This window comes from Procambarus clarkii, chromosome 22, assembly GCF_040958095.1.
Source record: "Procambarus clarkii isolate CNS0578487 chromosome 22, FALCON_Pclarkii_2.0, whole genome shotgun sequence".
NCBI classification, from domain to species: Eukaryota; Metazoa; Arthropoda; class Malacostraca; order Decapoda; family Cambaridae; genus Procambarus; species Procambarus clarkii.
The window spans coordinates 31,817,526-31,833,478 of record NC_091171.1 but is presented as its reverse complement, the minus strand read 5'-3'; the positions used below and the strand labels follow the sequence as shown (position 1 = coordinate 31,833,478).

The 15,953-nt window shown below is 47.0% G+C and overlaps 1 protein-coding gene across 15 annotated transcripts in view; it reads left to right on the top strand.

Moving 5' to 3' along the window:
• Positions 1 to 15,953, top strand: part of DCTN1-p150 (dynactin subunit 1) — a 398,222-nt gene that overhangs the window by 343,477 nt on the left and 38,792 nt on the right. For all 15 annotated transcript variants that reach the window (XM_069328813.1, XM_069328823.1, XM_069328818.1 and 12 more), the window contains 3 exons: positions 1,969 to 2,162; positions 11,613 to 11,885; positions 13,473 to 13,611. In XM_069328813.1, the coding sequence (XP_069184914.1) occupies positions 1,969 to 2,162; positions 11,613 to 11,885; positions 13,473 to 13,611 (606 nt within the window). The remainder of the gene's footprint in view (positions 1 to 1,968; positions 2,163 to 11,612; positions 11,886 to 13,472; positions 13,612 to 15,953) is intronic.

Below are 15,953 nucleotides of genomic sequence, written 5' to 3'. Positions count from 1 at the left end.
TGCCTTAAGACTCTGTCCTGGGACCTCTGTTGTTTATAATATATATAAATGATTTAGATTCAGTCCAACATTTGCAAATTTGCCAATGATACAAAAATCGGTAAGGAAATTAACACGGAAGAAGACTCGCTATCACTTCAAGTCGATCTAAATAGGGTTTTGAAATGGTCAAAAGATTGGCAGAGCCAGTTTAATGCTGATAAATGTAAAGTTCTGAGGCTAGGTAATGATGATTAGAGTTACAAGATATGAGCTGGATAATGTTGATATTGCGAAGTCAGATTGCGAAAGGCATCTGGGAGTTATGATTAGTAAGAATTTAAAACCAAAGGATCAATGCGTGAATGTTCGTAATAAGACAAATAGGACACTGGGATTTATTAATCAAAGTATTAGTAACAAGACACTTGTTGTTGTTGTTCAGCTATATCTTGCTCTGGGTAGGCCCCATTTAGATTATGCAGTTCAGTTTTGGTCGCCATACTATAGAATGGATATAAATTCACTTGAACTTGTCCAGCGTAGGATGACAAAGTTAATTCCCCAAATTAGAAACCTATCATATGAAGAGAGATTAAAAAAGCTTAAATTGCATTCACTGGAAAGGTAAAGAGTTAGGGGTGACATGGTAAAGGTTTACAAGTGGATAAAGGGTCATAACAAAGGGGGATATTAATAGGGTATTAAAAGTATCAACACAAGACAGAACATGAAACAATGGGTATAAATTGGATAAGTTTATACTGTATTTAGGAAAGACTTGGGTAAATACTGGTTCGGTAACAGGGTTGTTGATTTGTGGAACCAATTACCGCATACCATGGTGGAGGTGGGATCCCTCGATTTTTTCAAGCATGGGTTGGACATGTACAGTGGCACCTCGACTTACGATTGCCCCGAGTTACGATGTAAATTTGATAGAAAAATGTGACTCGACTTACGATAGTGTTGTCGACTAACGATATTTGTTAGTACACGTTTGGGTCGACCGAGCGCTTGGCTCCCAGTCACGCGAGCCAACCTGCCTCAGTTTACTAGAGCTGCCCGCTTAGTGACAATCACGCCTATAAGAAATTCAGTTTTTGTGGTGATTTTTTTGCTTTTTGAACTTAAAACTGTGTGAACTGTGTGAACTTTCTGCGACCCATGCCATGGGTCGCAGAAAGTCAGTGATAAGGTTTAACCTAAGAAAATAGTTGTGAGTTGAGGCAGTAGAGGATATCCCTTCCTCATTAAGAAAATGTGTGAAGTATGGGAAGAATTGCAAAGTTTTGTTGAAAAAACTCACCCAGATAAAGCTGTAGCAGGCAGTTGCATTGACCTTTTAAATGACAATATGATGTCTTACCACAGACAAGTGTTAAAATGTAGGGAAACACGTCTTTTTAGACAGATTCTTAGTAAGACAAGCAAGCAGTGAGCCACAAGCAGGTCCTAGTGGTATGCAGGCAAAACAGGCCAGAGAGTGTATCCCAGAAAAGTCATCACTGCCTGATGTTATAATAGAAGGGGACTCCCCTTCCAAACAGTAACACCTCTCCTTCCCCCTCATCACCATCACCATGGCCATAAGCCATCAAGAGTCCTCCATAATGGTAAGATAAGCATATTTACTGTATTGAAGTTAGAGAACAAAATTGTATTCAGTATAAAATGTATTTGTAAGTTAATATTTTGGAGGATGGGGGAACGGATTAATTCAATTCCCTTTATTTCTTATGAGAAAAATCACTTCGACTTACAATCCATCTCTGGGAACGGATTACCATCGTAAGTCGAGGCCCCACTGTATATGAGTGGGATTGGGTAGTTCTAAATAGGAGCTGCCTCGTATGGGCCAGTAGGGCTTCTGCAGTTACCTTTGTTCTTATGTTCTTAAGTTGATTTTAAAATCCCTTGACGAACTGTCTTGCCTTTCATATAACTTTATCCAATTTTGTACTGTATTAAATATTATGTTTGTTTTAGATTCTGATAATGGCATCACTGGCGACAAGTTAAAGGAGTTGGCACACCAGGCCACAGATCTCATCTATGGTGGAGAAGATTTAGGTCCTGAATCCATCAGGCTGTCACTGCAACGCACTCAGAACGAAATTTGCCGAATTGCCAATGTGCTTGAAAGGGGTGAATACGACTTTGATGGCACAATGGAAGAGAGGGTAAGCGATAAGCTAGTAATCTAATGTTAAGTAATAAAATTGTACTATAATAATGTGAAAATCTTTCTTACACTTGTCCTCTACGTCTATTTTTATTATTATCTTTCTTAAGACTTTGTTTAGGGTAATATTGCCTTGGGTGAAGGTGTGGTCTAGTGTGGTTGGTGGGTTCTCTTTTCTTGGTTCCATTCTTTTTTTATGACATCTTTGAATAGGAAGTTCATTTTTGTGGAGTATTGCTTTCATAATACTGTATTCATTGAGGCATCTGTACAAGTTTCTTGCCATCCAGTCTTCTTATCCTTGTTTTAAACATGCTATGATAAGTACATTTTACTCGAATCACATTGTGAGCACTTGTTGTTGCTCCTTGAATAATAGTTATTATATATCTGTTGTTCTTTCCATATTCCTGTCTGGGTCTTCTGTTGTTCACTGGAGGTTTCTCTCACAGTCACTACCACTACTTGCTTTGACCTTTGATTCCTGTACTTACTTATCATTGACTATGGGGGAGTGAATTCTAGCTCTTTATGCCACGCCTCCTAACCATTTATACCTGGCGTGTTAATAACCTTTCTCAGCATTAATATTTTCATTATGTATGTTTTTAATGTTGTGGATGGAATTGGCTTCTTCAACCTCTTTCTTCAATGCATTTTATTTGCCGACCACCCATACAGGGAATGAGAACTTCCTTACATCTCTTTGACTCGGTTGCAAGTCTATCTTCCACTAATGTCCCCTTGTCCTCTTCCTTTTCTGGGGGAAGCCTCGTCGGCTTCCCGGAGCTATCCAGGCTGACTGAATATGTATAACTTTCTGGCATCAGTCAAAGTGCTTGGAGTTCTTGCCTACCAGGGACCACGAGCCAGAACCTGGCCCCCTCAGAGATGCACAAGGAGCAATGGCCTATAGACACCCTCATGTGGTTGGAAGCATTCTATGTCTGCCATCGACCAGGTCAAGGACCCAGAAAGGTAAGCATCCCAAAACAAACCCCTATTCTGGTTAAAATATTGTTACCAAAAGCTGAACAAGTGGATAGAACTACCCTAAAAGAAATGAGCAAACGAGCATGATGTCACACAGTCGCCGCACCTCTGTCTGCGCAGTTCCCCCCTCCCCGGGAGAGTAGAAGGGGGAAGCCCCAGACCCCCACGCCGGCTATCCACCCGTCAGTTCTTCGGTTGATGCTAGAGGCTCCGGGATATGCTCTGGCTCCAGGGATAGTTTCAGCACTGTGCTTTGAGTGTGGTGGCTGTCTTCTAGAGGTGCGAGAGCCAGGAGTTATTCTCCAGAACTCTTGCTGCATGCACTTAGGGTTCCCTTCCCTAGGTGCCCTGTAAGTACTGCCCTTGGGGTTTGGGGGTTACCTTCCACAAGTTCCTTGGGTCCTGCCTCTGCTGGACCGTTTTACTGCTCGGTTTTTCGGCCGCCCTTTGGGTACTTGGGTGTTTTGTCTCCCTTGTTTACCTTAGGGTAAGAGGCAGTTTACACTGGTATGGGGCGCAGGATGCTGCGCAGCTTGTTTTCACCTGATTATAGCAGCCGGTTCTGTTTTTCTAGGGTACGCTGTCCTCTTGCTGAGTTTTCTTTTTCTTCTTGCCTTTGTGGGGGGATCTGCTCTGCTTATTGCCCACTTGTGCTAGACCTATTATGGTTCTTCGATGGTGGTAACCCCTTCTAGGTCCTCGTGAGTGTACACGTCCCTGGAGTTCAGCTTTAGTGAGAGTGCTTGGTAGTTTTGGGTGCCGGTTAGCAGTACCCTGCCTGGGGTTACCTGGACGTTAGTCTCGGTAAGCGCCCAGGGCCCTGGGAAATCCCTTAGGGACGCATGAGTTCGATGGATGTGACCCCAGAGTCCCCCCTCGCTTCGTGCGAGTTTGAGGGTTGTTTGGTCCCCTTGTCTCAGGGTGACCCTCACTGTTTTTGCATCCATCATGCTGCCTGTTGGGTCAGTGACATTTTCGACCCAACTGAGTCCTGAGAGTTCTGCTGCTTGATAGTGACTCATTTACACAGTCTAGTGATGTTCTTATGCGGGTACAGGCGGCATAGGTGTTGTATGCACGTTTTAGATTGTTGCAATGTGCTCGGTTGGTTGCTCACCCGGATGCCCCAAGGCTGCCCCGTTTTGCTTATAGGGATCCGGACTTAGGGGTGGTGGTCACTTCAACCTTGGTTCAGTCCGCCCCCCTCATCCTTCCCCTCCTTTGGTACGTTCTGCCCCCCTTTCCTGCTTCCGGCCCCGAAGCGTCAGAGGATTTCAGAGCCGGAACAGGGTTTAGATTGTCTTGAAACTCTGGCACCTTCGGTGGATGCCCCTTCTGGTGTGGCGATGGAGGCATTCGAATCTAGTCTCCCTACCGAAGCCACCAGGTCTGACCAGTGAGCCCCCTTTCGTTCGGCTTACGCAGCCGCTCCGGCCTTGTCTTTTGAGGCCAGAGCTTTGGGAGATGACTCGGCCCTGGGTCCTGCGGAGGAGGATCCTGGGGAGGGGCTGACTTGGGAAGCCTTAGATCCCACTGGACCCCGCCTAGGTTTTTCCTCCCTCAGAGCGGGGCTTGTTGTTACAAGGAGTGGGGTTCTCTTTTTTTCCCTCCTCTGCGTACGAATTGGATTTGGTATCTGCCCCTCCCTGGATTCAGTTCCGTGTCCTCCCGGGTGCGTCGGTTCCGTCCTTCCGGAGGTTTTCGGCTTCTTGCGTCCAACCTTCTGTGGTGTGGGCAGCCCATGCAGCTTACCTCCTGCGTGACCCAAATTATGCCTTGGTGATGGATCCGTCTACTTTCAGATTTGGGACTTCGTTCCCTTTCTGGGTCCGTTACGAGGTTCCAGGAGTCGTCCTGGCTGGCGGACTGTCCTATCTTTGCTTTGGAGGCTTGGCATTCTTTCTACCATAACCGCACGCTTTAGTGGCACGAGGCTGCAACGGTGGTTTAGGTTTTTTTGGGGAGCAACCTGGAGCACCTCAATGAGTGCTTGTTTGCCCCTGCCCTTCCTCGGGATGTGGGCGTGGTGCAGCTCCATGTGCAGGTTACCTCCCTCTCAACTGCACAGATTGCTGAGGACATGCGCGCCCGTGGCCTTTTGGCTTCGGCCTTGCGTTTCTTTTCCATCCTGGAGCTGTCTTCGGATTGGCTTGTGGAGGATGTAGGGACGCTCGGATCCATTCCTGGGTTCGGTGCCTTGGGCTTGGCGGCCCGCTCGTCGGCTGCCTTGCTGAAGCTGTTTGCGCCAGTCCTGCGGGATGCGGTTTCCCTGTTCTATGCTTCCCAGTTCGCGTGTCAGCAGGCGGTGTTTGCCTCCTCCTTGGAATCGGCCTGGGCTCTGGCTCTTAGGATGTCTTCTCCTTTTTGTCCTTTGCTTTTTGCTTCTTCGGCCGTGGTGCAGTATATTCAGGCTGCTTCGGCCAGTTGCTGTCTTATGTCGGACTTGTTGGTTCTCTGGCGGTCCCTGGTCGGCCCTTCCCAGAGAGATCGTGCCAGGGCTCAGGGTTCCACTCGTTGTGGTACGCCACTGGCGCCAATTTCGGGTTCGGCTCTGCCTTTGGACCCTCCTTCGTCTGGTCGATGCAGTGTTCGCTCTGTGTGAGGTTCTGGGTCTCGTAAGGGGCGCCAGTCCTTTTGTGGTTCGCCCTATTGATGGGGCAATGGTGGGGAGGCTTGCACTGTTTGCTCACACCTGGTCCCACGATTTGTGGGCGTTTCGGGTCATTTCCTTCGGCCTGTGGTGGCGTTTGGTGGCCCCCACCTCCTTCGGAGGGTTCGGGGCTGGTGGGGCAGGCCTCCTCTCCTGCGCTCCATTGATCGCCTTGGAGTGGGTTCGCTTGGGCGTCGTCGAAACGATGTCATCCCTCAGATGGGTTTCCCGTCTGTTTCCAATGCCGAAACGGGACTGTGCAGTCCTGAGGTTCATTCTGGACTTGTCCTGTCTGAATCCCCTGGGTTCATTGTCCCTCCTTTCGCTGACTAAAGGGAACGACACTGACGCTGTCTCAAGTTCGACTCCTGTCAAAGAATAAAAGGTTGAATATGCAGCAGTTGTGTGGTGCCCATATCTTAAGAAGCACATCAACTAACTGGAAAAGGTGCAAAGACATGCTACTAAGTGGCTCCCAGAACTGAAGGGCAAGAGCTACGAGGAAAGGTTAGAGGCATTAAATATGCCAAAACTAGAAGACAGAAGAAAAAGAGGTGATATGATCACTACATACAAAATAGTAACAGGAATTGATAAAATCGATAGGGAAGATTTCCTGAGACCTGGAACTTTAAGAACAAGAGGTCATAGATATAAACTAGCTAAACACAGATGCTGAAGAAATATAAGAAAATTCACTTTCGCAAACAGAGTGGTAGACGGTTGGAACAAGTTAGGGGAGAAGGTGGTGGAGGCCAAGACCGTCAGTAGTTTCAAAGCGTTATATGACAGAGTGCTGGGAAGACGGGACACCACGAGCGTAGCTCTCATCCTGTAACTACACTTAGGTAATTACACTTGGGTAATGTTGGAGCCGGGTTCTTCGATGGTGTCCCTGGGCCTCCGGGACGTTTATTGGCACGTCTCGATTCATCCAGGTTTCAGGGACTGGCTCAGTTTTGTTGTGGGACATCAAGGTTACCGCTTTCGTTGTCTCCCGTTCAGGATGAATCTGGCACGTCGCATGTTCACACGCCTTACGCGGGTCGTCATAGCTTGTCTGCATCTGTTAGGTGTTTGGGTGTTGGCCTACCTCGACGACTGGGTGATTTGGGCTCCCAGCCAGTCCAGTTGTCTGCTAGCCAGGGATTTAATGCTTTCCCAGCTCGCTGGGTTTGTGTTCTTGTTGAACTTGAGACAGTCCCATCTGGTTCCCTCCCAGGTTTGGTTGTGGCTGGGTCTTGTGTGGGACTCTCGAACCGCTTCCTTATCTCTTCATTTGGAGTCTCTCCTTCGGCTGCAGTTCCACTTGTGCCTGTTTCTAAGGGGCTCCCGGGTCACTCAGAGGTTGCTCGAGGGTTTGTGCGGGAGTCTGAACTTTGCGATGATGGTCTACCCGCCGGGTCGAGTTTGGTTTCGTCGGCTGTTCTGGTTCCTTCGGGGATGTCCCTTTCGCCTTTCTCGCGATCACTGGGTTTGACCCCAGGGGGCTTTACATCGGCTACTGCGTCGCTGGCTTCCTCTTCGAGTTTTCGGGGTTCAGTGCCTTGGCCCCAACCCAAGCCCTCGCTTGATGTGTTCACGGACGCTTCGTCTCTTGGCTGGGGCTTTGTGACCAGTGCTCACCAGGCCGGCCAAGGGCGGTGGGGTCTGTCCTTCCTTTGAGCCCACAGCACGGTGCGGGAGTTCGCGATGGTGTGGTTTGCGCTTCGGAGGGTTCGGGTTGCCTGCGGATCGACAATCTGGCTACATTCAGACTGCTCCTTGGTGGTTCATTGCCTGAACCGAGGGGGAGTTTGATGCGGTCCTTGGCTCTTTGGCGCTGGTCGCTTTGGGTGACTCGTCTAGAGTTCTCAGTGTTTGGCTCTTCTAGCTATTCATGTGCGGGGAGTGTTCAACATCTTGGCCGACAGCCTATCTCGTTTCATTCCCCTCTCCACGGCATGGACGGTCAACGCCGACTCCTTCCGTTGGCTCTGCCAGATGTTCGGGCGCCCCGAGGTGGACCTCTACGTGTCGGCATGGTCGCGGCGCCTACCCCAGTATGTGGTGCCCTGCCACGATTGCAAGGCCGTTGGGGTCGATGCCTTTCGGCAGGACTGGTCGAGGTAGGGGTTCCTGTACCTCTTTCCTCCAGTTCAGCTGTTGCTCCAGGTCTTGACTCGCTTGGAGACCTAGCAGAGGAGAGTAGTCCTCTTGGCCCTGTGGTGGCCGGCCCAGCCGTGGTTTCAGGTTCTGCTTGTTCGGTGTCCGAACCTGGAAGTTTTTCCACAGCTTCGCCTCTTCTAACAGATCGGCCCAGTGCTTCACATGACTGGTTCGATCTTCTCCTCGAGTCTTCACGTCTTCGGGTATGGTCTTTTTGACTCGGGTTTATCATCATCTCTATGGTGATCAGGTGGCTTCATTGTTGGTGTTCCTCCTTCGGGCTTCGTCTCGGCAGCAGAATGAAGTTTCCTGGTGGTCCTTCTGGTTCTTTTCACGTCTCCATGGTTGTGATTCGCTTTCTTTTCGGGTGGTGTTGCCCTTTCTCTCTTAAGTTGTTCCAGGACCGTCACCTTATGCCTAACACTGTCGCCTCGTATCGTGCGGCGCTGGCGGAGCTGCTTCAGCTTGCTTTCGGTATTGATGTTACATCTGCGCAGTTTTGCAAGCTGTCTCGTGCATTGTTTCACCTCCGGCCTGCTCATGCGTCGCCTGAGCCGTCTTGGTCTTTGGACAGAGTGCTCTTTTTTTTTTCTTCTCCTCGGTTTGTTGTGGCCCCTTCGGTTCAGGATTTTCTCCAAGGCTCTTTTTCTGTTGGTATTGGCCTCTGGGAGTCGGGTTGGGACGCTTCATGCTCTCCTCCAGTGCTGGGGTTTCTGTTCCTTCGGTCTTCATGATGGTTTTGTTCTTTCATTAGGGGTGCCTGGGTTGTTGATGTTTGGTTGATCAGGCCGAGGGGGTGCATCATGTTTTGTGTCCGGTTGCGGCTCTTCACCGTTACTTTGCGCACCACGGCTTTTGTGTCTGGGGACGTGCTTTGGGTGTATCCGGTTTCCCTTCTTCCCTGTTCGCGGGTGCGTGTCTCCCAGGTCATCTGCAGAGTTATTAAGGCTAGCCAGCCTGCAGTCTATTCCCGTGCCCATGACGTTCATAAGTTCTCTGCTCTTGCTGCCGTCTTTGGCAACATGTCTTGCGCTGACATTCGGGCACGGGGCTTTTGGCAGGCGAACAGGGTCCTGACTGCTCGTTACCTAGTGAACATTCCTGGGCCTCGTCAGGCCTGTGTCGCTTTGGATCGGCGGCTGTAGCCAGTTGTCTCGACTTCGAGTTGAGGTGTGAGCAGCGACCGCCTCCCGGGTAAGTCCCTATGTTGTTCCTCTGTGGGTAGTTAGCTCTGGTTAGCCAAAGAGGCTCCCCCACAGAAAACCAGCTTTGAATGTAATGAAACGCCATTTTCTGGGTAAGACCCGGAGGCTCCCCGGCATCCCTCCCGCTCTCCGGTCAGCGTTTTTTCACGTGTTTTGACATCCAGCCTCAGAACTGATGGGTGGATAGCCGGCATGGGGGGTCTGGGGATCCACCTTCCCCCTCCCAGGGAAGGTGGGGGAGCTGCGCAGACAGCGGCGCGACGATGTGTGATGTCATGCTCGTTTGCTCGTTTCTTTTAGGGGGAGTTCTATCCACTTGTTCGGCTTTTGGTAGCAATATTTTTACCAGAATAGGGGTTTGTTTTGGGATGCTTACCTTTCTGGGTGCCTGACCCGGTCTATGGCAGACATAGAATGCTTCCAACCACATGGGGGTTTGTATAGGCCATTGCTCCTTTTGCCTCTCTGAGGGGGCCAGGTTCTGGCTCATGGTCCCCGGTAGACCCACAGAACTTCATACACATGACTGATGCCAAAATCTGACATTAGCATATCAGCCTAGTAAGCTCCTGGGAGCCTCCGGGTCTCACCCAGAAAATGGCATTTCATTACATTTAATGTTGCTTTTTTTGCGTATTTTGACATCCAGCCTAAGAACTGCCAGTTGGATCGCCAGCGCGGATGGTCTGGGGCTCTCCCTTACCCCTCCCGGGGAGGGGGGGGTTGCGCAAACGGCAGTATGGCTACATGATGACTTCATGCTAGTTTGATCATTTTGTTTGCGTAGTTCTGTCCGCTTGTTCAGCTTTCAGTAGCAATATTTTCAATAGAATAGGGGTTTGTTTTGGGGCGCCTACCTTTCTGGGTGCCTATCCCAGTCGATGGCAGACATAGAGTGCTCCCAACCACAGGGGGGGATTTCTATAGGCCATTGCTCCTCGTGCCTCTCTGAGGGGGCCAGGTTCTGGCTTGTGGTCCCTGGTAGGCAAGAACTCCAAGCACTTTGATGCCAGAAAGTTATACATATCCATTCAGCCTGAAGCCTCCGGGACTTACCCAGAAAATGGTGTTTCATTACATTCAACACAGGTTTTTTTAATTTAATTAGGCTTCCTTAATCAACTTTATCTCTTACTTTATCTCTTCACCTCAAAAAATCTTGTACATAGTTATCATATATCTGTTTTTTTTTCAAGGTTGTGATGGTGAGTTCTCTCAACCTTTCCTCATAGCTTTATCAAAGTCCTTATTTTCATTTGTATTTACATACTACTATACTTTCTCAAACTTTCACTCCACTCTCTATTTTTGTGGTTTCCTGATGATGTGGTAGCATCTGGGAAACACTTCATCAATAAACATCAACAAACAAGTTTTCTCTCTACCATACCAGTAAAATTAGGATCAGCTTCACATGCATTGCTGGAATGATCATTGGCATTTCTTTCTTTACTAAATCTTAGTACTCTTCTTTGTTACTCTGTTTATTGATTTCACTGGTAGGTTGGTGAATAAGAAAGAAGGGAAGGATGGGATAGAGGAGGTGAATAGGAAGGGGAAGATGAGGAATGAGAGGAGCAGAGATATGGAGAGTAGGAGGAGTGGGAATAATAATATGAAAAAATGGTGGTCTCAGCTGATGCTCCAGCCCCTTACCCTGCATGTTACTCCTCAGTCCTTCCTCCTCAGCTGATGCTCCAGCCCCCTACCCTGCATGTCACTCCTCAGTTCCTCCTCCTCAGCTGATGCTCCAGCCCCCTACCCTGCATGTCACTCCTCAGTCCTTCCTCCTCAGCCAATGCTCCAGCCCCCCTACCCTGCATGTCACTCCTCAGTTCCTCCTCAGCCAATGCTCCAGCCCCCCTACCCTGCATGTCACTCCTCAGTTCCTCATCCTCAGCCAATGCTCCAGCCCCCCTACAATGCATGTCACTCCTCAGTCCTTCCTCCTCAGCTGATGCTCCAGCCCCCTACCCTGCATGTCACTCCTCAGTCCTTCCTCCTCAGCTGATGCTCCAGCCCCCTACCCTGCATGTCACTCCTCAGTCCTTCCTCCTCAGCCAATGCTCCAGCCCCCTACCCTGCATGTCACTCCTCAGTTCCTCCTCCTCAGCTGATGCTCCAGCCCCCTACCCTGCATGTCATTCCTCAGTTCTTCCTCCTCAGTTGATGCTTCAGCCACCTACCCTGATAGCCACCTCTCAGTTCTTCTTCACCAGTTAATGCTCCAGCCATGAATTTTGCTTGAATAAAAAGATTTCCCATCTTTTCCAACCCATCTCATTAAAGTAGGAATATTGCTGTTGATGATGATACTGATATTTTTTCTCGACATCTATGTACAATATGGGGTTTCATTTTCACTATGTTATGAAGTGTGTACTGGGAACTTTTTAACTGTTATAATGCTTAATATATTTTTTAAGACAAAGGATTTACCTTTCTTTTGCAGTTGGTGCCACCAGTAACTTTAAGAGCCCAGGCTCGTAAGAATGAAATGAAGGACACTGAGCATGTCAAGTACAAATTAGAAAATAAGGAGCAAGATATTAAAGACCTCAAACTCACACTCAAACAGAAGAATGAAGAACTGAGCGAGATGACAGTCAGGCGAGATCTTGCAGAGAAGAAACTCTCGACAGCGACCAGGGATGCAGACATAACCATAGAAAAACTGCAGAGGAAACTAGATGATACCTTAATGATGCTACGACGTAAAGAAAAGGTAATTTTATTGAAAATTAATACATGTTAAAGTTGTTTTTATAACCAAGTGACAATCTTTGCCCTGCTTCATGTACTGGTGAATTTTTGGAGATAACTTTACCTCTGACTAAAACAGAGAATTGTTGATTTGGTTTCATCTGAACTTTTTAGCTTTCCTTCAGCAAATATATAATATTGATGTATCAATGATGACTAAACTACACATCAGAAAATAAGGAGACGACGATGTTTCGGTCTGTCCTGGACCATTACCAAGTTGACAATCGACATGATAATGGTCCAGGACGGACTAAAATGTCCTCGTCTCCTAATTTTCTGGTGTGTGGTTTAGTCATCATATCTTCAGCCACATTATTGTGACTCATCATCTTCATGTATCAATCTTCTCATTCGCTTTGAAAAAATTAGGTGTTGAGCATGGTAAAATGTTCCTTTCTGAGCTAGTCCTTCACTTGTTCCAAAGCTAGAAATTTGTGATCTCCTCACCGGCTAGCCTAGCCTATAGTTAACTTGTCACCCTACTGTAGCATGGAAGTTTGCAAATACACGTACGTCCCATTAGGCACAATCAGAGAGCACCGTTTTAACATCAGGAGTCTAAAGATGAACAGAACAAAGATGGATGTATTCAAGAGGCACTTAGACAGGTTCTTGCAAGAAGTGCCAGAACAACCAGGCTGTAGTGGATATGTGGGCCTGCGGGCCGCTCCAAACAAAAGCCTGTTGGACCGAGTTATCACAAGTCGAACCTGGGCTAAGGCCAGGCTCAGGGAGTAGAAGAACTCCCAAAACCTTCTCCAGGTATGTCATGTGGTTGTGGTGAATGTATCTTATTCTACCATTGAGAGACTGCTTACTATCATTCAAAGGAACAGATGAATACAGCTAACACCCCACGCAATCTTTGGAATCAGAAGGAAAACCAATTACCATTTTGCTAACTATTGGTACTAGATGGCAGCTTAAGTCATAACAAGATTGGGGAAGCAAGAAAGAATCACTTGAAGTCCATTACTCATGCATGCTCTGCGAAGCCATAATAAAAAGGCAGGGAATGGTAGCATCCAAGAGATCAGCCCTGAAAGTAGTTTGTTACACTCAATACCTTATTTCTGAGCTGGCTTCTAGGTTCGTCCCAATACTACCTCACCATGTCAGAAGGAGATGCATAAGAAAAATGCATTTAAAAGGAAGGGAAAACTCTCACAAGCCAAAGGTCCCATGTTGAGTCATAGAGAAGAGAAGCACTAGTCACAGAGAACCATCCCACCTGGCAAACAAGGTAATCGAAGGCCACACCTACAGGTGAAGAGTAGACACTAGCCTTAAGGAGGAAAGAGAGTAGAATGACTGAAAATCAACCTGAAATCAAGGCAAGATTCTCTGAAGACAGCAGGGCCAATCATACATGCAGTACAGTGGAGACACACCAAAGTGAACATAAGAGATATATGGGCTGCATGCCATCTCTCTCATATCTTATAATTAATATTATTGACCATTATTTATCTTAGTGATAATTCTGCTTTTTTGGATGTCCTTAAAGTATTAAATGAGCAACTTTCTTTACCTTTCTAAATTGCAGGAATATGATGAAACAATGGACCATCTCCAGAGTGATATAGAGAGCTTGGAGTCTGAGAAGGGGGAACTGCGAGAGAAACTCAAGGCACTCAACAAGAAGACACTCTATGAAGCTCTCTCAAAGTCTTCACCTTTAACAGGTATACAATATATGTATGTGTTGTTTCACAGGTGTATTGCTGAATTGACACTGCAGGTCCTACATGGAATATGTGCTGAAAGGACTGTTTCTTTGTTTAATTCTGTGGGGAGCGTCGTCGCTTTTCTGAAGCTATCCCACTGGTATAGTGCTAATTTGGGGTCATCAGTCACAGTTCTTGTTGCCTACCAGGGACCATTGCCAAAACCTGGCCCCCTCAGGCGCAGTAAGCTATGGCTTATGAACACTTTACATTTAAAGTATAGCATTCTTTAAAGCTGTTAGGTCAAGGCCTGATAGCTGAGTGGACAGCGCTTCGGATTCGTAGTCCTGAGATTCCGGGTTCGATCCCCGGTGGAGGCAGAAACAAATGGGCAGAATTTTTGTCACCCTGATGCCCCTGTTACCTAGCAGTAAATAGGTACCTGGGAGTTAGACAGCTGCTATGGGCTACTTCCTGGGGATGTGTAACAAAAAAAAGGAGGCTTTGTCGAGGATCGGGCCGCAGGGACACTAAGCCCTAAAATCATCTCAAGATAACCTCAAGAAGGTACTTGCTATCTACCAGGGAAGGCACCCAGAAAGATTGGTGAAGCAAAACAGGCTACTGTCTGGTTGAAAATTGCAACCTACATCCTCAAAAGATGTAGGTTAAAAAAAAACACCCCCTTAAAAAACAAAACACGCAACTCTTTGTTCAACTAGCCCCCCCCCCCCCCATCTCCATAGGAGGAGGGGGAGCCAGCTCGGTTGAGCCCGGCTACCCACCATTCAGTTCTTGACTGATGGTACTAGCGGTCAGACATCACCTCAGGGCCTCAATTTCCTCTTCTGGAATTTTTGCCTTATACGGCTGTTCCTGCATTTGTGTACTCACCTAGTTGTGTTTGTTGGGGTTGAGCTCTGGCTCTTTGGTCCCACCTCTCAATTGTCAATCAACTGGTGTACAGACAGACACACAGACACACAGACACAGTGTCAGTGAAATGTCAGTGATTTTAGAAGAATAGAGAAATATGAGAAAGAAAAGAACCGCCCCTTAAGGGTGACGTTTAATGGAGTGAAAAACATGATGGAAGTGCTAAGAAATGCCAGGAAACTGCAGAGTGATGAGGTTGGCAAATTTGGTCAATAAGACAAGACCTCTCCAAGGAAGACAGAGAAAAGCTGAAAATGAACTTAATTGAGGCAAAACGGCTAAATGGGGATAGAAATGAAGAAGACAGAAATTCTTTTTTTTACAAAGTGACAGGGACTGGAAAGCTTGTGAAATGGTACATAAAAACAAAGCAACAAGATCAGTAGTGGAAGGGGGAGTAAAGAGCAAAGGAAAAGGGAACATGTTCCTGAAAATTGTATATACCAACATAGATGGAGTGAGGTCAAAAACTTTGGAGTTGCAAGATATAATCCAGCTTAGGGTCCCAGATATTGTTGCATTATCAGAGACGAAACTTGAAGGAAATATAATAAATGAAGTCATATTCCCAAGAGGCTACTCAGTTTGGAGACGTGACAGGAAAACTAGGAAGGGAGGAGGAGTGGCTGTACTGGTGAAAAAACACCTGAAGGTAAAAGAGTTAATATTTGAAAACCCTCGAGATATTGACATAATGGCATTGCAGGTCTGGAATCAGGATGATAAGCTGATAATTGTAAATACCTACAGCCCACCAGCAAGCAACACATGGACAAAGGAAGAACTGGATGACAAACGAGAGGGCCTCATAATGGTCATGAGAGATATTATTGTACAAGCAGATAAAGATAAATCACGACTGTTGATACTGGGGGACTTCAACTTTAGAGCAATAGACTGGGAGGCCTATGAAGCAAGAACGGAGGACTTTTGGACATGCAGATTTGTGAACCTCATTCTGGAGACATTCTTGTATCAACACATAAAGCAAGCCACAAGAATGAGGGAAGGAGATATACCGTCAGTACTGGATCTAGTATTCACCAGGAAAGAAGAAGAGATTTTTGACATCCAGTACCTTCCTCCCTTGGGAAAGAGTGATCACGTCCTGTTAGACATTAAATATGCTTTAAGATATCATCTAGAAGAAAATGGGGACATTGAAACAGTTGATAAACTCGATTTAAAGAGAGGCAACTATGGGGAACTTCGAAATTTTTTTAATGAGTGTAATTGGACAGAATTGTTGCTAGGCAGGGAAGTAAATGAAATGTATGCCAAATTTTTAAAACTATACGAGGAAGGCACACAAACATTCATACCAAAACAGAGATGCAGGACCAGAAAACAGGATTGGTTCGACAGAAATTGTGAGAGGGCAAGAGACCAAAAGACACAAAAATGGAATCAGTATAGGAAGAGGC